We start from the raw sequence: 27,793 nt of genomic DNA, 5'->3' as shown, positions 1-27,793 counted from the left end.
AGAAGTCACTTGGCTGTAGCAGAAAAGTAAGCACCATGACTTCCGTGCAGGTTAGGGGGTTGACAGACATGGTCAGTATTCCATAGTGTGGATTACTTTGATTGAATTTATATTAGTGTGCTTTACTATATTGAGGGGTGGTTTCTAGGCGTCAGTTAGATTTTTTATGTCGACAGAAAAATGCTGTTTCCTTCCCAGCCCCCTAAGCTACCTCATTTTATAGGTTATGGAAATATAGGTATATCGCATAATAATGTTACAGATAGTCTTAGGGATGGATACCTGTACTAACTCTGGACACCATTAAGTCTGCCTTACTGAGTATTGGAGCTGTTGGTCTGTCTTGGCACATAGAAAAGAAGGAAAATATTAACTTGTTGTTTATCTAGGTATCAACATGGATTGAAATGGGAGGTTTGCTTTGGTAATAGCAATTCTTAAGATCTCATAAAAAATAATTACTTCATTTGGTATTGATGATTGGTCCACTTTTGAAAGATTATAACCCAAATAACATTGACTTCTCTTTTTAAATTAATTTTCCATTTCAGCGTAATTTTTGTGTCCTTTCTAGATCCGATACAACATTCCTTGTCATCTAACTGAAATCTCTTGTGGACTTCTCTGCAATCAAATGTTAAAATGCGGAATGCATAAATGTAAAAGGATTTGTCACAAAGGAGAGTGTCTTATAGATGAGGTCTGCAAACAGCCCTGTACAATCGCTAGAATTGACTGTAATCATCCTTGTATGGCTTTGTGCCATCCATCTTCACCTTGCCCTATGAATTCTTGTAAAGCAAAGGTAGGTAAGCCAATTAACAGAAAAAACTTTGTTAGCCATTGTACTATTACTTTATTATCCTAAAACAGTCATCAACCATAATGTTACTTGCTACCTGTTTTGGAGGTACTCTCACAACTGTTTTAAATTCGCTTCTGTGTTTGGCTACTTCTATCAGCACACTCTGATTTGGAACTTTTCTTCCTCTTCTACTCTATAATTTTTCCAACTGTTTTCTGTCGAAACTCAGTGTCTTCTGTCTCTCTCTGTATACTTGAATGAAGATGCCTTCTTTAGACTTGATGGACATGAACAAAAAGCATGGAGACAGAAATGAGCATGTCATATGGGGACAGTAAGGACACTGAGCTGAATAAAATGGAAGGGATGCTTTGGAGAATATCAAGAGGTAAGGTTAGAAAACTATGGGAAAAAAAATTGTCCTGATCTCAGGATCTCTCTCTTTCTCCTTGGATAACCCAGTGTTCCCTCAAGTCCAGCATGTCCACAGTCAAAGTCCTTAATTTCTCCTCTAAACCAGCTTCTTTTAACCATTTTTTCCCCATTGCTATCAGTGATAATACCATTTCAGTCTCCCAAACCAAAAATCTGCAGTCATCCCTGACTCTTCTCTCTTCTTCTCTTGCAACATTATGGGCCATTCTGCTGCTAGGAAGTGATCTAGGATAACTTTGCTGAAACAAATGGATGATCCATCTACTTAAGCAGTCTGAAATTTTTTTCTGAGGTGTGAATAAATTTCACTTCATATTTGGTGGAGGGGCTCATAGGACCTTTCAGTTTAGGAGGGAAAGATCAGTAATTGTAGGCAGAGGATCTAGGTATGAAATTCTTGAGCACCTCTACCTTCTAGAAGAAAAAAGGAAAGAGTTGAATGCTGCATAGATTTAATGCCCAGAAGCCTGGAAATATGGCATTAGTAAATAAATGTGAATTAGTGAAGAAAGATTCACTCATATTCCAGGGAAGAACAGAGAGAACTATCACTATAGAGTTACAATTGTTTGCAACATGCCCATTCTTACTATTTTTCCCTTAAGTTCCTAGTTGTAAAAACCTTTAGAAAACTTCATTGGGAATTGTGTGCTTCTTTAAGGTTGGCAGGGGCAGAAGAGAAGCTAAAAAATGACTGGGCCTGGGAGGAGAAGAACTCAGATGGAGGAATGGGTGGTGGTAGAAAAAAGCAGATGGACCTAAGCCTGAGCAGTGTGACCCATGGGCTCATCTCTGGTGTAATGGTCTTTTCTACCAGCACTCACCTGGGGCTGTTCTTTCTTCCTTTTTAATGTCCTTCAGCTTTGCCCCTTCCTTTCCTTCTCAACACCACTACCCTAATCTAGGCCATAATGATCAGATCCTTCCCTTACTGTGACATTTCCAGCACGTCTTACTGCTGCTTGTGTCTCTGTTTTCATTTTATTATTTCTCTGCCCAAGAACCTGTGGTGGGTGACCTTCAGTATCAAGTTTCAGCTCTTTTTCCTGATTTTGAGTCTTCTGTAATCTACTTATCTAACTTGATCTTGTACTTAAGTGTGAAGTGTTAGAACAGACTTTAAGTATCGTAAAGTCCAATTCTTTCACTTTATAGATGAAGAAACTGAGGCCCAGAGAGGTCAAGTTATTTGTCCAAGGCTTCATAGGCAGTTGGTGGCAAGCTTTCAGTTAGAATTCAGGTTTCTTACTCCTGTTGTTTTGTCTATTACATCAGACTCCCTCCTTTTGTTATTTATAGCATCTTCCAAATCTTCCATTTACTGTCGGAGACACCACCATCCTCACAATTAATTCATGTTTGTATCCTCTGAGTCATCTCTATCTCCCTGTCACTGTCCTTTATACCACATAGCTAATCATTTGCTAAATCTTGCCAGTTCTACGTCTGTCATCTAACATTCAACCTCTTCTCTCCTTCTGAAGTATTGCAGTTTCCTCTGAATTAGCTTCTGTGTCACAATTGTGGCTCTGTTTTCATCAATCCAGTATCCACACATCTGCCAAAATGGTATTTCTAAAATACAAGTTTGAGAATGTCACTTCCTTGCTCAGTAACCTTCAGTAGCTCCCTCTTGCCTCAAGGATCAAATACAAACTGTTGTTTAATATTTAATATCTTTCACAATTTTGCCACAGCCTAAATTTCTAGACTTATTGCACATTTTCTGCATTCTACTATCTAGCAAAACTGGCCCTGCTATTCTTCACTTAAGATATTCCATAGCCTGTCTTTGTAGCATTGCACAGGCTGTCCCCTGTTTCTGGAATTTACTTCTTCTGGATTGTACTTCCTCCTCACATCTGTACTTCATATTTGTATGTTTCCCTCTCAAACTCACATTCTGCTAAAAGAACTGCTAAGTATGTAGCTACAAGTGCCTCCCATGCTGAAGTTAAGTTGCCTTAGTATTGTTTGTACAGGGTGTCCCTAAAGTATGGACACATAGAAAATCTCATTAACCATTTCACCAAAGACCCTGTGTTGTTCGGAGACTTCTTTTATGCTAAAGGAGAAAGTGTACTCAATGAAAATCACAGACGCAACACACTTGATTGAACATATAAACGCATAAAGAGTGAATGTGCCAAAATTAATGGCAATGTGGAGTTATTGCATCGAGTTCTTGGGAATTTTGCAAAGCACAATCAACCTTTGCATCACAAATGATGGAAATCATATTGAGGATGTTATTTGTTAATATTCCAGTTAAATAAAATGTTGTTAAAAGTTTCATTTCTTGAAAATATGTGTTTTTGCCTGTGTGTCCAGACTTTAGGAACACCCTGTATTTTGAATTTGCTGGTCTATTTACATTTTGTTTCACTTGATAGATTGTAAGCTCTTTGTGGGCAGGGATAGTTTCATTTTTGTTTTTCTATCCCCAAATACCTAGCACAGTGCCTTGGCGCAAAGTAGGCACTTAATGTTTGCTGATTGATTTGTTTATATTTACTCATTTTATCTTGCCAATTAAATTATGTTTGGGGTCAGTGACTATCTTTTGTGTGTTTCCCATGGTCCATTCCACAATATTGGGAATCACTCAGTAAATATTTGTTGAGGGAGTCTCATTTACTGATGTGGATTGAATTAATGTCGAAATTTTATACCAAGGGGACTTCCTCGACCTAGTTATTTTTAAAGCAATTTAAAATCTTCTAGGAACTAAAATTTTCCTTAAAGTCATTATCTCCATTTTGCAAATGAAGAAAACTGAAGATCAAGAATGAGGAGATTATGCATGGTCAAAAAATGACAGATGTAATGTCATAGAAACTGGAATGCTTGGTGTTTAGGCTGGTGCTGATGTCAACTGTGGCTTTCTGTGCTAACAATTGATGAATTGTAATATAATTATAGGTGGAGCTACAGTGTGAATGTGGAAGAAGAAAAGAGACCATGGTTTGCTCTGAGGCATCTAGTACCTATCAGAGGTTGGTGCTCCCCAGCTTTCCCTTCTCCCCAAATTGTCACAATCTGAATAATACTTCTCAGTTTTCAAAGTGATTTCTCTCATTTCATGTTACTCTCATAACACTGGAAGAAGTCCATAATATCCTACTTCACAGATGAGAGTGAAGGGTAGACAGAGAAAATGACTTTAAAGTCCCACTGCTCTTTGTTGGTAGGGGTAGGATTGAGACTTTGGCTTTTGGACTTCACCCCTGTGGTCACCTGCCATATTAAAACCCCAGCTAGCTGTGGGTGAAGAGAAGGGAACCTTCATCTTCTTTTGGGCTTTAGAACCTTCCAGGCATGGAAGACAGATGATCAAAGTGAAATTCTAGAGCAGAGCTGGAGAGACAAGGGAGACAGGCATGAGGATTGACTGGATAAGGCTTCAAAAAGATCTAACAGTAGACACTGATATTTTGGCCTATGTTCTTTGCACTGAATCATGTTGGAAGTAAAATTAATCTTCATCTTACAGACTAGACTTTCATTTATCTTATAATTGAGTGCCTACTGTGTGCACAGTCCTATGTTAGAGAAGGCTAGAGTATGGGGGATGCAAAGAAGGTTAAGTGAGGATAAAAGTCTGGTTGGGGAAACAAAACTAATAAATATCCTTGAAATAATTAGAGAGAAATATTCTCTAAAGGCATTTTGTAAACAAATGCTGATAGTAAATAGTAAGTTCAGAGAATGGAAGAGAGATCAGTTGGTTCTGTATACTGCTACAAAAGAGATTCCGATGGCCCGTTGTGTTTGTGATACAGTAATTAAATAATATTTTGAGAGTTTTCAAAGGACACACTGATAGCAACCATGAAGATTATTTTCTGGAGGGCAAGAAAACCACTTGGGTTCAGGCTGCTTTGGCTCTTGATTCATTAATTCTGCATAAAGGCAATATAAGTCAAGTGGCTGCACATCCTTCATTCCATTTTTATGAGAAAGGCAACCAAACCCAAGGCAGCCTGATAGGGACTTTTTTTTTTTAAAGAAAGCAAATTTCACAGCTGCTTGCTGGAGTCATTGCCCTATTTTTATGTTATCTGTGTCTATAAAACAGTACTGTACCATGACATTTGTAATGATAAAACTGAACCATCTACATGATATTAAACATAGGCTATAGAACTTTAGAAAATTAGATTTTAGGTTTTAGAATTCCATTTTTAAAAAGTGAAAATGTTGTAGAGTGTGAAGGGTTCAGTCCTCAATCCAGGTGATTCAAGCAGAATACTTTAGTCCATGGTGATACTGAAATAATAGTAAACATTTATTAAGCACCTACTTTGTGCCAGACACCATGCTAAGTGCTGGGGATACAAAGAAAATATAATAGAGGTTTTATTATATATAGTTTATACCCTGAAATTCTCTCTAGGTTAAATTTTACTCTAGCTCTTACATATGATTTGTATTGTGACAGATCACGAAGGAGAAAGATTTACTGATAGATTGGAGGTGGAGAAAGTCCAGGACTCAGAAATGTTTTTTTTCCTGGGTTGATAGCAGCAGAGACTGAAATCTGCTATCTGCAGAGACAGAGTGGATGTCCGAGTTTGTCAGTGTCTGGTTGACATGATGAATCTGAGTAAGTGTGAGGAGATGAGTTCAGTGCTAAGGCAAGTTAGGTCTGTGGCTGTTTACTTCTGGGTTTGTGAAAAGGGAACTGAAAGAGAATGGAATTTGATTGTGAGTAGGTGGGGCAGAGTGGGTTTGTGGGTGATTTTGAGGGTTTTGAAATTCAAAATAATGTGGACTGCGAATTTGTAGTGTACGATCTTTGTTAATTCTGGTGAAGATGAATCATGACTTAGGTGTCTGAGATTGATTCTAAGATTTTGTTTAAGTCTAAAGCTTTTTCGCTTGTCCTTTACAAATACACAGGTATATATTACTAATCTTATTGCTTTTCCTTCTGACTGTTACTATTGGGAGATGATTTTCAAGTAATCTAGTCTAACTTTCTGGCTGTTATAAGGGTCCTTCTCTGACATCCCTAGCGGATGGTCTCTAACTTTTGAACACTTACAGTGATGTGATGCTCACCACCTCACAAAGTAGCTCATTTCATTGTTTCACAACTGTATTTGTTAGAAATTTCTGCCTTCTTCTGCCCTCTGGAGAATGTCTAATGCCTCTTCTGCATGAATCAGGAAGACCTGAGTTCAAATCCTCCCTCAGACATTAAGTAGCTATGCGATCCTGCACAAGTCACTTCACATCTTGGCCTCTATTTCCTCATCTGTAAAACGGGGATAATAATAGCACCTACCTTAAGGTTGTGAGGATCCACATTGCAGAGCCTAGCGTACTGTCCAGATCTAGTCTGTTATGTGAAGCCAGTTGCTCTCCCTTCTATATTAGTTCAGTTAATTGTGAATCTAACTACAAGACTTTACTTTTGACTCTGTTGATTTCCATCTTCCTAGATCTGGCCGTATTATTTCATTCATCGTATTAGCCATTCTTCCTAGCTTGGTATCATACACAGGCTTAATGAGCACATCTTCAGAATTCAAGTTATTGATTAAAAAAAAAATAAAAGGTTGAATAGGAAAAGAGTAAGAACAGAGCCTGGCAGCATAGCCTAGTGTCCTTCCCCTAGAATTACATTAAGTCATTAATCAACACTCTTTGTTCATGGTTATTCAACTAGCTACAAATCTCTGTAACTGTATCATCATCGCGTCTTCATTTTGTTCATGGTATCATGGAAAACTGTTAACTTGTTAAAATCAAGATTCGGTAGAGAGACAGCATTCCTTTAATATACTAAACTATATTTACTCTCAACACTTCAAGGATCCATTATTTCATCAATATGGATGCTCTTTTTAAAAAATTGTTTTTTTTTCCTTTGGGGGAGGGGATGTTTTATTTTTCAGTGAGAGAAATCCACCTTTCTTCCCTCCCCGCCTCCTGTCACTCCATGTCACCATTGAGAATGAAGGAAAAAACAAAAGCCTTGTTACAAACATATATGGTCAAACAAAACAAATTTCTGCATTGGACATGTCCAAAAAGTATATGTCTCATTCTATATTCTTGAGTCCTTTGCCTCCCCATCTCCATGTTTTATCATTAGTCCTCTGGAACTGTGGCTGGTTATTATACTGACTAGGGTTCAGAGTTGTTTGTCTTTACCATATTGTTGTCTTTGTATAAATTATCCTCCTGATTCTGCTCACTTTACTCTGCATCATTTCATGTAAGTCTTCCCCAGGTTTCTCTGAAACCATCCCTGTTGTTATTTCTTGCAGCACAATAGTATTCCATCACATTTGTACACCATAACTTATTCAACCATTTCCCAATTGATAGGTACTTCCTTCATTTCTAGGTCTTTACCCTAGTATAAGTCTGGGATAATTTCTGTCCCTGGTTCACAGTCTCTTTTTGGGCACCAGCGTACTCTGCACATGCCTTGTTCTGTACCAGGCCCTGTTCCCAGTGTCCACAAATCTCTATGTCTCCCTATGCTGACCTGGGCTGGAAAATGACTCACTGTGTCTTTTTCTTGGATTTCTTTGGATTTTCTAGATTTGTTTGGAGGCATTTAGGTGAGGAGTTCCTTGCTGCCCTGCTTCCTGTTACTGCACTATCTTGTCTCCATCAATACTCTTTCCTTAGTAGACAATCTGGGTGAATTTCTAAGGCTAGAGAAATTTATTGTCTAGTGTATAACTGTGTGGTGCTCAAACTCTCAGCACTTAGCTTGATGTACATAACATACTGCCTACCAGGCCATAGTTGAAACTTTCCCAGCTTGGCAGAGTTTGTACTCATTTGGCATGGCCTTTGAAAACCCAAGATCACCTTCACATAGCAGTGAAGCATAAAGGTCTAACTTTAGTGAAGGACTAGTCTCTAATCTTATAAAAATAGGCAGTGAAGTTAATTTGGCATGGCTTTATTAATGAAGGTCATATTAGGAATGTGCACCCAGAAGACTGCTTACAATTTAACCCAGTTCCTTCTGGCTGCACAGTGGCAGAACCAAAATCTCCAGGCTTCTTAGATATTTCATCTCTTGGGTCCCCAGAATTCCATACCACATTCTGTCCTTATTTATGATACCTAGGCTTTCTTTCTGGGGATCTTGAGATCTAAAGATTGCAGAGCTGGGAATCATAAAGTTGAAATGACAGGAACTCTGAATTTTCCTTTTGCTCAGATAAGATTTACTTCTTCAATCATATGTGCATTTTTAGACCTGCTTTGATATATTCGTTTTTGAGATACTGCCTGGCAGACTTGGCAGCTTTTTGCCATATTGTTTTCACTTAAACGTGAGATTTGTATTCAGTGCTAAGGGATTTTATGTAAATCATTGAGAAGAAGCAGCATGGCACAAGGAATAGAGAGCTGGCCTTGGAGTCAAGAAGACCTGCATTCAGGTGCTACCTCTGACCCAACGTGGCTGGGTGCCCCTCTGTGCCCCAGCAGATCTACATCAGTAGAGGCACTTTTCCTTACTAGAATTTTCCTATATCAATGAAATCATAAGTCTGGTCCTAATTAATTAGATAAGCTGTTGAAGTGGTTGTACTTGGAAAGACTTTTTCTAAAATCACTAGATTTGATCAAATTTTTTATCAAATGTAATACTTTTTCTGTTATTCTCAGGATCGCCGCTATTTCTATGGCCACCAAAATAACTGACTTACAGCTTGGAGACTCGGTAGAGATAAGCAAGTTGATTACTAAAAAAGAAATTCACCAAACCAGGTAATTTTTTAAAGGGAAATAAATGTACTGGTAGAGATAGTAATTCTCAAATAATTTTCAAAAGCAGAAAATAGCTTAATTGTACAATAATTATGAAGCACATACATTAGATGAATGCCCCTAGTTGGCTTTTCTTCTTTGGCTTTTTGGTCAGATTGTTTTCCTTCTATATCACTTCTAAGATTGATGTCACATTAAGGAAATGAAAATTTTGATGGAAGAAGAACATAATTTTGAAGCATATGGTATAGTAAATGTGAAGGAATAGTTTTGATGAGATGCTCTGATTGGGGAATTTGGGTAACATTTGAGCATTGAACACCTGGGCAAGGAAAGGTAGAAAAGAACCAGAGGTAAATTTTAACTGAGAAATTTTCTGTCAAGCTGACCATGCTCCTTCTCTTCCTTCTAAGGACCAGAAAAATGAATTCCACCACTTTGACACACCCTGCTACCTTGATTTATCCAAGGAGGCAGAATATATTGGTTTCTCTAGTCTGGGGACACGCCTGCTGTTGCTGTTGCTGTTCAGTGAAGGATCTGGATCCCTGGATTGCATCATGAAAGAGCAGGCTGTATAGACTGGCCCAGGATATTAGCTCTGCCCAGCATACAAAAGTTACCACCAGGACATGCTTAGTTGTTAGCAGGCAAATCAATTACTATCTTAAAAGAATCAGCCCTTAAGAAAAACAATATTACTATGTTTAAAATCTTCTTTTGGAGCAGATATTCTTGAATGCCATTTTTCAAAAATATGCTGTATCAACACACTTGTGACTTGAAGGAAGACTTGAATTTTGTGAATATTTCACAGTATTTAATAGCAATATATTAAATTATGTGTACTTTGCACTGTTTTTAGATTTCCTTATAAAAGTATGCTGAGAAGCATTTATTCTGTTTCTTTTTTCCCTTTACTGATCAAGGCTTCATTGTGATGAAGAATGTTTAGCCCTAGAAAGGAAAAGGTAAGTTATATGTCTTATCTACTTGAAGTTAGGTTTTATGGAACTAACTTTTTAAAATCTATAAAATGGGAAAAAAAAAAAATCTATAAAATGGGGATGTGGGGAGAGGGAGCAGACTAGATCATCCTTTCCCATTTTAAATCCTATAAACTCTTTAAAGAAAATAGTTATTTGTCAAATCATTAAGTATTTTATTCAGCAATTGCTATATGCTTAACGCTGTGCCAGGCACCATAGAAGCTACAAGAGATACATTGATGAACTATGTGTGTTCAAATAAGCAATAACTAAGGAGACTTTATAAATGTGATTATATACTCTCAATGTAATCCAGTTGCCCGCAGCATGGTGATTTCAGACCAGTAGTCTTATTGATTCCATCTAAGAGGTTATCAACAAAGACGATAGCTGATCTTGCAGCCTGCCAGCTGCATGTCGTGTAGGTTTGTTCTATACTATGGCTTGTGATCCACCCTCCCCAGTCTATTTCCTCCACTTCACTTCCCCAGTGCATAATTAAATGTTCCACAGAGGAAAAATCAGAGGGTGCAGTAATGATAAATAACCATTCTCAAATTGTAAGCATGTTCTTCTGGTGAATTTCACTTGGATTAATCTTTTCCCACAATAAAAAAAAAATCAAATGATAATTTTTAAGTTCAGCAGTAGTGCCATCCAGAAAAACAGCCGACACCATTGGAGGTTATTAGCTTCATATTATAAAATGGAGTGGGACCTACTCAGACAAACAGTAGGGAAAGTATATAATCATGAAAACAAACCTATAATAATAGTAAAATGAAAATTTACCCTAGATAAAACACTATAAATTTCTATTGGATTTCCATTTTGAACCTACTTAAATTCACATTAGTTGTTTATTTACTCTTTTTTTAAGTTTTGTCTCAGGCTTAGACATTATTTAATACCCTTCACTGCAAAGGTACCCTTATTAAAGCACTTCAGTGTAACTTAATTAAACTCATTGCCTCTCAGTGAAAATGAATACCTGGTAACCAATTCCAACTTTGGGATTTCCTGAGTCTTTTCTTGTAAGCTAAATAAATAGTGCTCTGCATTTTTCACCCATATTTGCAAAAAACCCATTTAATCCCCATTTAGTATTTGTCCTTTACTAATTTTGTTTTCCCGTATCTTTAACAAACCAGTTATTTAATTTTCCTGTTTCTTAATTGCAGGCGACTAGCAGAGGCTCTTAATATCAGTGAAAGTTCTGACCCTTTTAATGTACGGTCTGGATCAAGATACAGTGATAGCCTAAAAGAAGATGCTAGGTATGTGGTGGCTTCTTGTTCTTTGGGGCAAGTACTTTGAAAAACAAAAGAACTATTAGATCATTTAGAATTTGTGATTATTTGTGAAGATACTAATAAAATTTTTGTTTAATTTTCTTTCATAACAAATTCTTTTATTTTAAAAATAGTTTTCACTGTCTTAAAATTGTTCAGGAAATTGACAAGGGACTATAACTCATTAAACTTTGTCATCTCAGTTAAGTTGCAAGAGCTAGGGGAGTTGTACTAAACTTCTAGAGACTAAAGAACAGAAATTATAGCTGTGTTGGACACAACAGGATTCTTAAAACTTCTTTGTAGCATTTTCAAAAGGCAAAGAAAAAACTGTGTGAAGAAAATGTATTTTCTGATCTTGTAAAGAGAATTACAGACTATGATCCTGCCTAGTTCAGAAAGGAAGCCCAGAGGTAGTTAATCCAGGTGGGGAAGCTAGTGAGATTATTCCCTGGCAAGAAAAAACTGTCACCTGGAATAGAAAAGCCATCAAAATGAGAAGTGAAGGGTGCACTTAGAAAAGTAGGTGTGTATATTTGAGTGTTGCTGTTGGTTTTCTTAGACCATACTGATAGACAGATAGATAGATAGAATACTAGTAGATATATAGTGTTTATAAACTAGTTAATTTTTAGCTGCTTACTTACATAAATAAGTTAGTATCTGTAATTTCTCATCTGTACAGAGACTTCCTTCAAAGGTTCATTTTGTAACCTGACCGTACCTTCTCATTTTATGCCACTCTTGTCTATAAGTCCTCTTCAAAGAATGCATTCAGTTTGCTGGTTGCTTTTCTCTGTGTCTCTTAATTTTAAGGTGGGCATCAGTGAAGAACACAGACTCTTCATCGATCATAGATGTCTTTTGATTTTTTGCATGCATTTCATCTTGGGTAATGTGCTGTAGCCTGTTAACACCCATTATACATCTATCACCCTTTCAGTGATCCATAGTTTTGATTCTTCCTAGGTTGTCAAGGAATTTAAAGGATATTTAGTGTTTTAAAAAGATGATTTTCTTGTTTCAGGGAGAAGCTTGGGGTTGTCATAAGCATTCTGCAGTTTCCTAAATGCAATTCAACCTCCTTTTTCATTCTGGGCCCAGTTTTTTTGTCCATCTACATTGTCTATCCAATAGATATGTACTAATGGGTCATTCAGTGGTCCTTCCATCCCACTGCAGAGTATAGTTTACACAATAAACATTCTTTATTCACCTGGGGTTTTTTTCCCTGTTGGATTATTAGACTGAACTCTACGGTGATTTTAGATTTAATTTAGGCAGCTCTCTAAAACTGTAGGGCTTGTGCAATCAGCAAAATGTCAAGAGGACCTCACTATCTACAGAGAAATTTTTTTGATTTTTATTTTTAATAAACCATTTTATTTATTTCTTTAAATATTTCGCAATTATGTGTAAAAAATTTTGGCAATCACTTTTTAAAATTTTGACTTCTAAATTTTCTCCCTCTCTTGCTGCTTGTCCTCCCTCCTTGAGAAGGCAAGCATGTTTATTTCAGTTATACATGTGAAACACTGAGAACACTATTTCCATATTAGCCATGTTGCAAAAGAAAACACAAACTAAATAAAACAATAAAAATAAAATAAAAAAACAAGTATGCTTCCATCTGCATTCAGAGTTCATTAGTTCTCTCTCTCTCTCTCTGGAAGTGGATAGCATTTTCATCATTGGTCCTTTGGAATTGTCTTGGATCGTTGTCTTGACCAGAGTAGAGAAGTCTTTCACAGTTGATCATCCTGACAGTATTGTTGTTACTGTGTACAATGTTCTCCTGGTTTTGCTCATTTCACTTTGCCTGAGTTCATATGAATCATCCTAGGTTTTTCTGCAACAACCTTCGTATTTCTTGCAATACTGTATTCCATCACAATCTCATATATCACAATTTGTGCGGTTCCTTAGTTGATGAGCATCTCCTCAATTTCCAATTCTTTGCCACCATAAAAAGAGCTCCTTTAAATGTTTTTGTACAAATAATTCCTTTTCTTTTTGCTTTGATCTTTTTAGGATACAAACCTAGTAGTGGTATTGAAGTAATTTTCTTTTTAACCTGGTAGCTCTGGGATTTGGCTATAATATCCCTGGGAGTTTTTATTTTGGGATCTCTTTCGGGTGATTATTGTATTCTTTCTATTTTACCCCTTGGACCTAAGATACCAGGACAGTTTTCCTTGATAATTTCTTGAAATATCATGTCTAGGCTTTTTCTTTGATCATGGCTTTCAGGTAGTCCAATAATTCTTAAATTATTTCTCCTTGATCTGTTTTCCAGGTTAGTTGTTTTTCCAGTGAGATATTCCACATTTTCTTTTATTTTTTCATTCTTTCAACTTTGTTTTATTGTTTCTTAATGTCTAAGAGTCATTAGCTTCCACTTGCCCAATTCTGATTTTTAAGGAATTCTTGTCTTCAGTGAACTTTTGTACCTCTTCTTCTATTTGACCAATTATGTTTTTTAAGTTAGTTCTTTCCTCAAATTCCTCCCTATACTTCAGTGAGCCTTTGTTCCCTCTTTGTTCTGTACCTCCCTTTCTTTTTTCCCTCCCTTGCATTCTGTCCCTTATTCCATCTCCAGCAATTCTCAAGTATCTGACAAGTGTAATATTCAGTTTTCCTCTCTTAGTTTTCCTTCCTTTTGCCCTTTTCATATTTGTTGGCCAGGCGGGGGGTGGGAAGGTTATAGTAAATAAAATCAAGTTTGCTAGAAAAAGTTCATGGATGATTTAATTAAAATAATTTTTAATTACAGGAAAGACTTAAAATTTGTCAGTGATGTTGAGAAGGAAATGAAAGCCCTTGTGGAAGCTGTAAATAAGGTTGGTAGCAAAGATCTGAGCCAATGCCACAAATTCAGCTTGTAACTCAAAAAATCAATTTCCCCTGCATTGGAGTCAGTGGAACAAAGGAGTGGGAATGGAGAAAGGTTCATGTGTAGACAGCACTGGCAAGTACAGAGGTGACATTTGCATTACTAGCGAGCACAGATGGTGGTGACATTCAGTCAGTAAGCATTGATTAAGTTTCTGCTGTGTGCCAGGTACTGTGCCTGAGGATACAGATACAAAGAATGAAACAAGTCCTGCTGTCCAGCTAAAGTGGGAGCTGAGAGCTGTAGTTAGAAAAAATTATAATAAAGGACCTGTGAATCAAAAGGCAAAACACAGTCTTGTACATGTAGTATTTAACTCCTGATTTTAAAATTAGTTATACAATTAAGAGTTTCTAAGAGTGACTTAAGTTATCTTGTCTCTCTTCCCTCTCTAATACAGGGAAAAAATATTAAGAAAAGTCATTGCTATCCTCCTATGAATAGAGACCATCGAAAGCTCATCTATGAGTTGGCTCAAATATATGGTATTGAGAGTGTGAGCTATGACAGTGAACCAAAGCGCAACGTTGTTATCACTGCAGTGAGGTATGTTATATTTTGTTTTCCTATTCTGAGTTGTAGAGGAACCTATAATAATCTTAAGGTTTTGAATATTTCTCTCAGAAATAGAAGATTTGCTCTTGCATGGTAGCCTTACTCTACGAAAGGTCTAAGTTCTGAATCAACAAGATAGAGTCTTAGCTTCATTTAGTGGAGCTGAATTATCCCAAATATGAATGAATGTCTGGGGAAACAGTAGCATTTTGAAACTGCACAGTCTGCTTTTATCAGATGTTTCTCCAGTGTCAGATGGGCTTTCTTGTCACCTGCCAGACAGTGGAATGCTGCATGCAAAAACAGAGAATGTAGAAGGGCTACTCTCACCTGGAAGCCACTCTAGGGGCTGACCTCTTAGGTAGGTCATAGTCCTAATAGCAGCAGTTAGTCTTCCAAGGTTTCCCAAAAGGACCCTGTCCTTATCATAGCCATGTTTCCTTAAGGCCTAATCTCTTATTAAGTTATAGCCTGGATGCAAGTAGTTGTTTATTATTCCTCCATAAGGAAAACTTGGGGAGCTGGGTGGCACAATGTATAGAGTGCTGGGCCTGGAGTCAGAAAGACTCATCTTCCTGCATTCAAATCTGGCCTCAGATACTTACTAGCTGTGTGACCCTGAGCAAGTCACTTAACCCTGTTTACCTCAGTTCCTCATCTGTAAAATGAGCTGGAGAAAGAAATAGCAAACTACTCTGGTGTTTTTGCTAAGAAAACCCCGAATGGGGTCACGAAGAGTTGGACATGACTGAAAACAACTGAACAACAACAAAGGAAAACTTATCACTCAGAGACTCATGGGTTGTTCTGACTTGAAGGTATCTGGTCCTTTTGCTGTGGCTGTTAGAAACTCCTTCTCTGTGGAGAGGCTGTTGTTTGGTGCTATGCAAAGATATCCTGGGCTATGTAGCATGCGTTTAATAATTGTTCCTTAGTCATCAGTCTCTCAAAAAGTCAGAATGAGCACAGAACACAGTTTTTGCTCACCCTTAAACCTTAAAACCATAGCTTTAATGTATATATCTGATACTTGGACAGAAACATTAATGGTAATAATTGCTCATTCTCTAGTAATCTTTCATTGGATACAGCACAAAAATCTTGCTACAGTACATATCCCAAAATGTAACCCAGGCATTTCCTCTCCCAGGTCACCTTTTTATCCCAGACAATCCAACTTTATCATATACCTATAAATACATTGCTCTTGTGGGTTTTTTTTAAGCAGCCTAGCTTCCTGCTGTTGGTAGGTCAGAATGGCCTTTGCAGATATTATCTCATCTATCCTACCTTCCACAACCAAAACAAATTCTCTCAGAGACTTCTTTTCCTGTCTTGCTTTTCCTTTTGATATCCTAGAATTCATTTCAGGCCATTTCAAACCATTAACATAACCATAGCCAAGTATTCCCTTCCTATTCCAGCTCTTATGGCATTTCCCCAAGAAATTGGTCAGGGAACCAGAAGAGAACCAAAAACTACTAAAGGGGAAATTTAGCAGTGGTTGAAAAATCAAACAGGGATAGGGAAGGCCTAGAATCTGAAGTTAAAACATCAATCTTAGGTAATTGGAATGGGGGAAATGGAAATTTTTAGGTAAGTTAGCATTACATATAACAGACAGAGTATATTTATAAGCATCTACTTCGAGCCGGGCACTGGGGATACAAAGAAAAAAAATCAGGGGAAATATGTACGTGTGTACACATGTGCATATGTACACACATACATGCACGCATAAATTTTAAAACCAGACCTGTGATTTCATCAGTAGGGGGTCTGCAGTGAGGAACTTCCTCTACCAATATGGAGATTGATACCTTCTCTCTAATTTATAGTCTTTTTGTGTAGCAGCAATCTGCTAGCAGCTGCTGTAGGGGTGTAAGATGCACCAACAACCAGCACACAGAAAGCTGCCAACACAGGTTCTTTGATCTGCTTTTCTAAAGAAAGCAACTTTAAGGGGTTAACAATCTCAGTTTAATCAAACTTGCATATATCATTCACTTAGCTCAGGAGGAAAAGATCAGCCCCCTGAACTTCAAGGCAATTACAAACATCAACAGACAGGCCTTGTCTGATTCAAATCACAATTCATAGTTACCAGAAAAGCACCAACCTCTTATCTGTCTGGGTTACAAAGCCAAACCAGGGGGCAGTTATGGCTTGCCCAGAGTCTCAACAATTCTTCAATGAGCGTGCCCCAAAAGTCAAATGCCAAGTTCCCCTTTATCCTGTTTAGAGCCCTGAGGGCTCTGACCTCACCCAGCCTGGGTGTGTGAAAGTTCCCCATCCCCAGTATCACATCATGTACAAGTCAATCACTCCTGATTGTTTTAATGCTGAGAAATATTCCAAGACAAAAACAGCAAAAGGTTTCCCACCAATTCAAGACTTGATAGTCTTAGCACCCCGAAAGGGAAGAACAGGGGAAAGGCTGGTTACCTTAACATTTTGTGGCTGTGGGTCATCGAAACTTGAGTGATTTGTCCAAGGTCATACAGGCTCATTTGCATCATAGGTGGAACTCAACCTGAGGTTTTCTTGATTTGTGTAGAAAATACACACACACACACACAGAGTAAACGTTAAGTAATTTCTGAGAGGATCATGAAATGCCTCCTTTGGGAAACAGGTGATGATATATTGTCTATCTCATTAGAATGTGCACTTTTAAAAAAATTTTTTTTTTGTTTTCAACATTCACTTCTATTAAGAGTTTGAGTTCTAAACTTTCTTCTCCTACCCGCCCCCCCAAGACAGCATGCAATCTGATATAGGCTCTACATATACATTCATATTAAATATATTTTCATATTAGTCATGTTGTAAAGAAGAATTAGAATCAATGGGAGAAGAAACAAAAAAGAGAGAGAGCAAAAGTATTCTTCCATCTGCATTCAGACTTCATAATTCTTCCTCTGGAGGAGGACGGCATTTTTCTGTCATTAGTCTTTTGGAGTTGTCTCCGATCCTTGCATTGCTGAGAGGAGCTAAGTCTGTCATAGTTAGTTACTGCACAGTGTTGCTGTTACTGTGTATAATGTTCTTCTGGTTCTGCTCATTTCACTCAGTATCAGTTCATGTAAGTCCAGGTTTTTTTGACATCTGCCTGCTCATCATTTCTTATGGAACAATAGTATTACATTACATAGAACGTACACTTCTTGAGGGCAGAAACAGCCCTCATACAGGAAGTACTGAATAAATGTTTGCTGACTAAGTGATTATTTAACATTTTGTGTTTTATTTTATTAGGGGGAAGTCTCTTTGCCCTCCTACAACTCTCACAGATATACTGGAGAGGGAAATACAGTCACGACCTCCACCACCAATTCCTCATCACAAACAACAAACAGATAAGTAAGAATTCTTTACTTGTGCTAATAGAAGTAGAGAATTATCCAAGGCCCCCTTTGTACACCTCAATCTTGAACTCTGATTACTTATACTTATGTGTTTTCTTTCCCAAGCACAAATAGCTTCTGTCAGAGAACCACAGAATGTTAAGGCTACAAAAAACCTTGAATATATTCTGACCTCATTTGTATAGATAAGGAAACCGAGGTCCAGAGAGGTAAAGAGAAAAGCAAGATAACATCAGAGCTGGGATTAGAACGCAGGTCTGCTTTGTTATCATGCTGGTATATTAGAAATGTTTCCAAAAAAGACCATTCGACCTTTGTCCCCCTGTTTGAGAGGACCCACTAAGTATACTAGGGACTTTCCTCTGATCTCTGGATGTTGTGTAGATAGCAGTGGAGTTTCTGAGCTCCAGTTTTCCCTTGCTCTCCCTATATAGCTAGCTCCCTGATAAATATCCTTTACACTACATCTCCTGAGAAATTTTAAGTGTTGCAGTAACATATCCCCCATCATTGTTCTTTAGATTCTTCAGAGATTGGTGTTCTGTGATTTGAATCTATGCAGCATCACTAGAAGAGTGTTGATGTTAAAAGAGAAGCTGCACAATTTCTAAAAGTAATGCAGCTCACTTTCTTGCTCCTGTTCCATTCTGGGTTGAGCTCATTGGGTATCTGCAGCCTCTGTCCAACTGATATATCAGTTTCATGGGCTTTCCACTCAGTTATTTATTGTCTGAACAAGATAGTCTTTATCTACTTAGTTTTTCTGTTGGGTTTTTAGGCCAGATTCTTAACTAATTATCCTTTAGTAGGTTTATCCTTCAGTAGGTTTATCATTGTCTCAGGAATTAATACAATCAATCCCGTGTCATTGAGCAAACGAGCATACCTGCTGGTGGTGCCTTCCTTCTTAGAATACTTTCCCATTTATGCTGTATATTTCTTTGGAATTTCTGTAAATTTCCTTGGAGAACTTCACTATCTGTAGGAAGACCCTTTTCCATTTGGACTTAGCACTGAAAATCATCCACAACTGTAGCAAGCATTCTCTGTTTGATCCCTTGCTTGATATTAATAATCAGTGAGTTGTCAAAGTCATGTCTTTTAAAGGAATCTCAAATGATTTTACCTTGTGTGCCAGGTACTTTGTTAGGGCCCTTAAGGCAGCTTTTTCCTGTACAAATCAAATGTTTTTATAGTCAGCAAACAATAAGCACAGTGGGAGCTGATAATTTCTACATCTTCCAGGCAATGGTGTGACTGATTGTGCATCCTTCTGAAAACTATCATTTGCAAAAGCCTCTGTGTCATTACTTCATCAAGGTGCCCTAAATATATGTATAGATTCTCATAAAGATTTTGTAGAGATGGAAAGGTGAGAATGTAGTTATTAATAATTTCTCAGCCCCCCCTTTTTCTCAGTAACAATGTCTATTTTTGAAGGGGTATCCTCCCCTCTTTCAGGTATCAAGAATTGATCCCTCAAAGGCCTCAAAATTGTGACACCTACTAATTGTATATGTAGTCTAGTCCAGCTTTTCTCATCCTTTCTTTAGTGCAGTTTCTACTTCATCTTACAGGATAGCAGGGACTGTGATATTAGATTTCATATATTATGGTTCTTCTGTCATAATTTGTTATAGACATTTTAAAAAGTTTCCATTTTTCATATTATCCTTCTATTTTTATCCTTAATGATTTCAAGTTTTATAGTTTAATTGGGTCCCTAAATAAGCCTTCTATAAATCATTTTCCCTCTACTGCTTTTCATTGTTTTATGAGGTATTACTGCTTATAATCTTCTACCTCTTCTGTAAGATTTTACAAACTAGTTTATATTTTGAACTGATGTAGTCCTTAGCTACCATGTCTTCTCCGGTTGGCAAGGATATCAAGTGATTCTCAACTAAGATTATAGTCTCTCTTCAGCCCCTCATAGTTAGCAATTGATGTATGTTGATTACATTTCCTTAGGAAATGGTGTTAATGTTGATTAAGGCCTGTTTTTTTAAATCAGTTTCCCACTTTTCATTGTCTCATTTTTAAGTATGTTAGGTTTAAGTTGCCTCATTTTTATGCTGTATTTTACTTTCCTTCTAATTTTAGATGTTTGTGATCTTTTTCTAACAAATCTTTACTGTGCAAAGAGCAGATTCAGAAATGACTCACATGTAGAATTTTCCTGTCGTTATATAACTAGTTTTAAATAAAGTACTACATAAAATTGCTGTGGAAAGGGGGAGCATGGTATATGTAATAGATTGGGCTATTGGACTTGGAATCAGAAGGTCTTGTTTTGAATCTGGTTGGCTGCTTAATAGCCTTATGACTATATTTTTTTTTCCCCTTATGACTTTAAGTAAGTAAGTTAGCCTTCGAAACTTAGTTTCCTTATAGATAGAAAATACTACTTGTCCTTGCCTATTTGGCAGCGTGGGTGTAAATAAATGAGATAATGGCTTGGAAAGAGCTTTGCTATTATGCTGATATTGTTACTATTAATGCATTAGTCACATAGTGTGGCTGTAAACTGATGAGACTATTCTCATCACTTGTACATATTAAGTAGTGTAATAGTTCTGATATATTGAAACCATTTAACAAAGTTTGGCAAATGGTAAATTAATCAACTTTCAGAAAATATACAATTCTTCCAAAACGTTATCTTCCCCCCACTCTTGATTCTCATCATATAATTGTTTTTATTTCAGGAATCCTGGTAGCAGTGGATTGCAGAAAGTAGCGAAGGAACCAGTGATTGACTACTTTGATGTTCAAGATTGAAGAAAATAATGTGCCAATCAGAAGTCTAGAAGCCTAATTTAGATGTAATGAAAAGACTGATGCATTTACCAACTGACATAATCATCATGCAAGTTTTTAACTCCCATGTAATCAGTGTTTAGCACACTGTTTTGTACTGCTAAGTCCAGAGCATGAGTGTGCTCAGAAATTTGTTGAATATTATTCCTGCCTGTACAGAGAGTTTCAATGGAATTCAAACTCTGCTTGTATATTTACTGAGTACCCTACTATCCTCCCCCAAACTCCCCCCCTTCTTAGCAATTTGCTGTACTTTAGTACTTGCTGTACAGTTACAATGCTAATTAGAAAGGGGAAGGGAAAGTGTTGGTTTGGATTTAAAAAAAAAACAGAACTGCCGTTTGATTTTATTATCTGTTGCATTATTGTAATTTTAATGGAATTGGAATATCTTAATTACTTGTGATGAAAATGAAATTTGCGGTTTTCACTGGAACATCTACTTTGCAAATTGCATTCAGCACTATTCTGAGTTTTCTTTGTGCTTATTCATCTGGAAGTAATTATCACTATAATTTATGCATCTAGCTCAATAAATTATCCATTTTTAGAAGAATCAGGCAAATTCACTAGTCTGCAGAGTAAGACATTCTTCATCTGATATCAGATGTGCTATGGGGGGGGTTGATTCTTCACCTAAAATGTCATCATATTTACTGAAGAATTTGACAAACCTACAGATGATGCACCTGACACATTTTAATATAATTACATAAATCTTGGTCAGAGAAAGCATCAGATTTCTAGAATTTATTTTTCTATGATCCACCCAGAATCTAATTGTACCATCTAATTCATTTCAACCACAAACATTTATTAAATGTCTGTGTTCAAGTCACAGTGCTGCACCCTGAGGATATTGAAACAAACAAAATAGCCCACAGTAAAGAAACTTACATTTTATGAGGGAAGACAAGAACTACCAAAGACTCCCACATTTGTGGTGGGAACCACCTGGTATACTTTCCCCCAGTCAGTTCAAGCTTCCCAGAATATACAAGTTAGTTGTATACCAAAGGATGCTTTACTTTGATGGTCAGCAGTTTAGGGGTATGGCTTATTTTTATAGTATTGGTTATCATCAGGCAGTTGTGTTTACTTATTTATAATTATCATTCTTTTCACCAGAAACAACTTATCTGATTTCTCTATTATGTCTTCCATGCCTGAATTCTGAGAGTCCTGCATTGAGCCTCTGGAAAAGGTTCTTTCCTGTTTAGACTTAGGCTTAGACTGCACAGACTCTGTAGCTTCATTTTCATCACTTTCAGGGTCTCCAGCCCCATAAGTTTACTACTGTTTGGGGCCCAGGGTCTTGTTAAAACAACATTGCCTTCCTTTCCCAAACTTAAATATGGAGGCTTTTTATAGTAATAGAAGGGCATGGAGTCAGTGGAAGCAAAGAGATTGAAAAAGAGAATGATGGGAAGGAAGGGCTGTACCTCAAGGGTGAGAGAAAATGAAGATGAGGAAATTTTGAATTGTGGGAGCTCGTAACTAATTCCTGCAGTTTTATAGAAGTAACATGACACATACAGGCTCAGGGACTGTAGGCAAGCCATTTAAATCTTCGGTGTCTCAGATAGCTCTCTATAGACAGATTGCTGGTTTGCATCAGTGAGTTTGCACACACTACAGCAATGGAATCACAGGGATGGGCCTTTCCTCCACCCCTACCCCTGCACAGTGGAGTGATTGGTAGCAGTGAGGAGTGATGACTTAGGGTTGTGTACTCAATTTCGAGCTGAAGACCCACGTTCAAATCCTGGTTCTGTCACCTCTGTGACCTTTTTTGTTGTGGTTCATCGTGTGTGATTGTGACCCCATTTGGGGTTTTTTTTTGGCTAAGATACTGGAGTGCTTTGCCATTTCCTTCTCCAGCTCATTTTACACATGAGGAAACTGAAGCAGGCAGGGTTCAGTGACTTGCCCAGGATCACACAGATAGTAAGTGTCGGGACAGATTTGAACTTGGCTCCAGACCCAGCACTCTATCCACTAAGCCACCTAGCTGTCCCTTCTTTAGACTTAAGTTTCCTCATTTCTCAAATGAGTGAGCTGAACTGGATAACCTCTAAAGTCCCTCCCAGTTCAAAAATCATTACCCAATGAGAGCTGCTGGGAAAGACTGAACAGGTAAAGGGGGAAATGAAATCCACCAAAGGGGAATCGGGAAGGCCACTGGGAGATCCAAACATTATTCTAGCATGATTATGGAGGCAGAAATACATGAAGACACTTCCATTCCATGCAGAAAGTATGAAAAAGGTTACAGTCAGAGCCTGGTTTAGGTTCTTTCTCCACAGATCCACTGTGGCTATGTTACTTGTTTGCTGGCTAGAGAACCCAAACTCGTCTTCCCATTTCTTTCCTTTCTCAGGGGTCTTGCAGTAAGATACTGCCTTTTTTGCTGGCCCCTGTTGCTTCTGACCAGGGTTTTTACCCTCACCCACTGCAAAGTCTTAAAGCTCCTCAGAATATTTATCTAAGGAAACCAGGCTATTTTAGGGTGCAGCTGTGTCTAGATGATGGGCGAGCAGACTGCATTGGAAAATGCTGCCTGTAAAACCAGCTCTGGAGGAGTCAACAACTTGAACCAAGAGAGGAAATAATCCCAAGCAACTGTTGGTAGGGAAGAAGAGGAAGAAAATCCTTTCTGGGGTAGGCAGCAGAGAAATAAGAGGTTAACCAAAGGAGTTCTGGTTCTGGGGTCACTATGCATTTCCTTAGTGTGGTGGTGCTTTCAAATTTTAAAGGGACAGGAGAACCAATTCTGCGAAGGAATTATATAAGTTCCAGGCTTTATACTTTGCTTTAAGGGAAGCCCCACAAGTCTGGCTGCTGCTATCTACTATCTGCTGCCACACACATTTGGAGACCTAAGAGCTAGATACATGAAGTGGGAAGTACAGGGGAAGGGGAAGAAGGTCTTCTGGAAGGCGTTGCTGCCACTGCAGTCATGATAGTGATAGGGTTCCGAGACCTCTTCCCATAATTGTCCCAAGTTATGCCTTGGAGTCTAAAATTAGGCTTCAAGTAAGACATCATATCAATATTGGCTGCAGTAAATATGACTAAGCAAATGGAATGGAATGAAATGAAATGAAAATTCAAGAGCCTTATGGGGGAAATCACCAAAGGGTATCAAAGCCCTTCATTTTACAGATGAGGAAAGGTTAAGTGACTTGTCCTGGGTCGCACAGCTAGTAAGCCTCTTGAGGCAGGCTTTTGACCTCAAACGTTTTGGACTCTAAACAAGCACTCGATCCACTGAGCTACATGTCTGCCTCAAAAATAAGGCATCAGATGTAAGATTCGACTTCCTACCTCTTCCTGACTCAGTCCAACACCCTATCCACTATACCACACAGCTGTCTCAAAGAGCTAAAGGCCATGAAGACCACTACCTAATCTGGGAATCGGAGAGGTGAAGTTGCTTGCCCAAGATTACCTCGTAAGTTTCTCAGAGGCAACATTTGAATTCAATTCTTACTTCCAGAGCTTTTCCTGTTTCCACCATGTCTCAAGTGGACAGCAACTTGGTTTAGTGCCTATTTTATTCAAGTCTCTAGATATTTTGCTAATTTGGAGATTGATTAGTGCTTCAAGGTAGATGTCATAGCTTAGCTGTGTAGTTATTATTGTAAACATGTTAACTGTGTATCTGATCATCCACTTATTAAAACCCTCCTTGGCATTTGCACTTTCTTTGTTCTGCCTTTCTGCCTTCTTTTACTGCCTCAAATCTGGCTGTTCCCCAATATTCAGTGTACTTGGCCCCGCTGCTCTTTATATTTTCCTTGGTGAATTGATTCTCATAATTTCAAACATCACCTCTAGGACTGAGCTCTGGTCCCATGTTTCTTCCTTCCTGTGGGAAATCTTCATGTTTTACCATCACTTTAATTTTAACATGCCTCAAACAGAACTTGTCATTTCCCCCTGGAAACTTAATTTTCCTGGGTCAATCGATACGCATCAGCATTCTCCCAATCACTCAAAGTTCAGTACTACGACCTAGACGTAGGTACCAAGCCCTATCAGTTGTTCCTCTGAAATGTATCACATCCAGCCCTTCACTATTCCTGCTGTTAACTTCATCCAGATCATTAATATCTAAAGCTAACTTCTCTCTGCTTTCTGCCCTTTTCCCATTCCATTCATCTTCACTACTACCTAGTATAATCTGGTTTCAGCCTCATTGTACCACCTTGCTTGAAAATCTCCAGTGGGCCAGGTATGTGTATGCCTATAAGTCCTTGCTGCTGAGGAGGCTAAATAAGTTTGGGAGTTCTGAGCTGTGGGAGAGGCAAAGCTAATCAAATGTCCTCACTAATCCTGGCAACAATATGATGAACCCTCTGGGAGAGAAGGGCCACCTGAGCTGCCTAAGGAGGGGCAAACTAGCCCAGGTAGGAAAAGTGGAGCGGGTTAAAATTTCCTTGCTCATCAGGATTGGTATTGGGTCAGCAAGTGGCCCTTGCTTGCCCTTGCAGCCTGAGTGAGATGGGAAGACTTAAAAAAAACCAAAACTTCATTGGCTCCCTGATCTTAGCCTATGAAGTCAAATCTCCAGTCTAGAATTCAAAGCTATTCCTAATCTAGCCTTAATCAACCTTTCCAGCCTCATCTCCCACTATAAACCACACTCATCCAAGCTTTTTCTCCTGTTCCCACTTGGAAAGTCCACCTTTCTAAATCTCACTCACCCTTTAAGGTCCAGGTCGTATCCTGTTAGTCCTTTCTTGGACCCTCCAGCTCACAATGCTCCCCCCCCCATTCTTTACTTTTTCGAAAATGAGTATTCAAAGGTAGCCTCATACATTTCCTTGCTCTGTCACTTGGGACAAATCACTTAACCATCGATTGCCTGAGTTTCCTCATTAGGAAAATGGAGATGATAGTACCTCCCTCCCAAGGTTATTGTGAAGATGGATGAAAATCGATTTTCAAACCCTAAAGCACAAGCACTAGCTATCATCATCATCATCATCATCATCATCATCATCATCATCATCATCATCTCCCCAAACTTGATCTTAAATTCCTAGAGCAGGAATCCTGTCAATGTGGTTCTTTTGGATCCCCCTTTCCCCATTGTCCAGCACAGTGCTAACAGGAATTAGAGAACTTAGAACTTTAGAGACACCCTATCTAAAATGTAACTGTTGCTACAATTTCACGTGAAGTTGGGCTCTTCTTGTCAATTGGAACTTATTAAGCACCTATGTGCAAGGTACAGTCGATGAAAGAAAAAATTCAACCCTTGCCATCCCGGACCTTTCATGGGGGAGGGGGAGAGGATTCAACACCAAAACAGGTAAAGAACAATGTCATTTGAAGAAGGGAATCACACTAACAGATTGGTTGGAAGTCAGTCCAGACAGAGGGGTTAGCACCTGAGTTAAAGCATTGAAGAAGCAAAGGATTGTATTAGAGGTTGGTGCAGGGAGAGTGTATTCCAGGAATAGGAGCAGCCTGTGCCAGGCCTGGAATACTGAGTTCCAGGAAAGCACTAATGGGCCAGTCATATGAAATGTCTGGAAAGGAGCCAGAACACGAAGAGCTTTAAAAGAGAAACTATATTTTGTCCTAGAGCAAGGGTTCTCAACCTTTTGGGCACCATGGACCCCTCTGGCAGTTTAGGGTAACCTATGAACCCCTTCTCAGAATGTTTTTAAGGAATAATCCTTTTTAAGGATTAAGTTTATAATCCTATAAAATACATAAGATTATAAAGAAAACCAATTGTATTGAAATAGTTATCAAAATACTTTTTAAAAAATTCAAGGAGTCTCAATGTGTTGAATGCACAGATTACATAAGATTACAAAGGAAACCAATTATATTGAAGTAGTTATAAAAATACCTTTTGAAAAATAAGTTCAAACACTCCCAATTTTTAAGAAAGCATAAACTCCAAAGGATTACAAAGGAAACCAATGACATTGAAGTACAGTAGGGTGGCGCAGTGGATAGAACTGCAGTCAGGAAGACCTCCCCTCAAATTTCGACCTCCAACACTTAATAGCTGAGCAACCTTTGGGCAAAGACACTTTTAAACCTTTTTTGCCTCAGTTGCCTCATCTGTAAAATGAGTTGGAGGAGGAAATAGCAAATCACTCCGGTATCTTTGCCAAGAAGATCCAAAACGGGGTCACGTCTGAAACGAATGAACAGCAGTTTAAAAACACTTTAAAAAACAACAAATTGGAGGACTCTCAATATTTTTAAAAACATAAAATACTGGAAAGGAAACTAATTGCATTGAAGTATATTGTTGGAAATATTGAAATAATACTTGAAAAACGTTGAAAAGTATTTAAAAATATTTTTTGAAGTTTAAGGGCCCCAAGCTAAGAACCCCGCTTGCTCCTTATCGAGGGGCAGCATCTGGCGGAGTTTTGGCTTCGGAGGAGGACACGGCGTGGAGGACGTGTAGGCGGGAGCCCCCTTTCTCGGGAGGCAGAGCTGGGCACCCCCTTGGCATCCTCCGCACACCCACGTCACTCCCCAACCCCACTGCTCTGAGCTGGAGGCCTTCGCCCTGGACACCCCTGCTCCCAGGGTACAGGTGCGTCCACCGGCCCGCCAGGGCCCCCCAAAGGCCCCGCCGCCAAAGCCTTGAGACGCGCCCACAGCCAGGTTCGCCTCTCATTGGCTCTGCGGCCGCCAGTCTTCTCCCCCGCCCCCCATCAGCTGGTTTGTCCCGGGGCTGGGGGGTGGGGTGGGGAGGGAGTCGGGGAGCGGGGGCTTCTGGGATGTCACTCGGGGCTGCAGAAGGTGTGGAAACTCTCATTCCCAGGCGCCAGCGGCCGCCTCACTTCCAGCCCTCTCCCCTCCAATCAGCGCTCAGCGAGTCTGGAAGAACTACAACTCCCAGCAGGCCG

The 27,793-nt window shown here is 38.6% G+C and overlaps 1 protein-coding gene across 2 annotated transcripts in view; it reads left to right on the top strand.

Annotated features, from left to right (window-relative positions):
- NFX1 (nuclear transcription factor, X-box binding 1) overlaps positions 1 to 21,472 on the top strand; it is an 81,809-nt gene extending 60,337 nt beyond the window's left edge. The window contains exons 16-24 of one of the 2 annotated variants that reach the window (XM_036739269.1): positions 575 to 805; positions 4,163 to 4,236; positions 8,885 to 8,986; positions 9,916 to 9,957; positions 11,157 to 11,252; positions 14,041 to 14,107; positions 14,561 to 14,706; positions 17,974 to 18,078; positions 20,792 to 21,472. In XM_036739269.1, the coding sequence (XP_036595164.1) occupies positions 575 to 805; positions 4,163 to 4,236; positions 8,885 to 8,986; positions 9,916 to 9,957; positions 11,157 to 11,252; positions 14,041 to 14,107; positions 14,561 to 14,706; positions 17,974 to 18,078; positions 20,792 to 20,864 (936 nt within the window). In that variant the 3' untranslated portion in view covers positions 20,865 to 21,472. The other variant, XM_036739277.1, reaches the window with a different exon arrangement.
- The last annotated feature ends 6,321 nt before the right edge of the window (positions 21,473 to 27,793 follow it).

Source organism: Trichosurus vulpecula, chromosome 1, assembly GCF_011100635.1.
Source record: "Trichosurus vulpecula isolate mTriVul1 chromosome 1, mTriVul1.pri, whole genome shotgun sequence".
NCBI classification, from domain to species: Eukaryota; Metazoa; Chordata; class Mammalia; order Diprotodontia; family Phalangeridae; genus Trichosurus; species Trichosurus vulpecula.
Note: the sequence above shows the minus strand (reverse complement) of the source record. Positions and strands in the feature narration are given on the sequence as shown.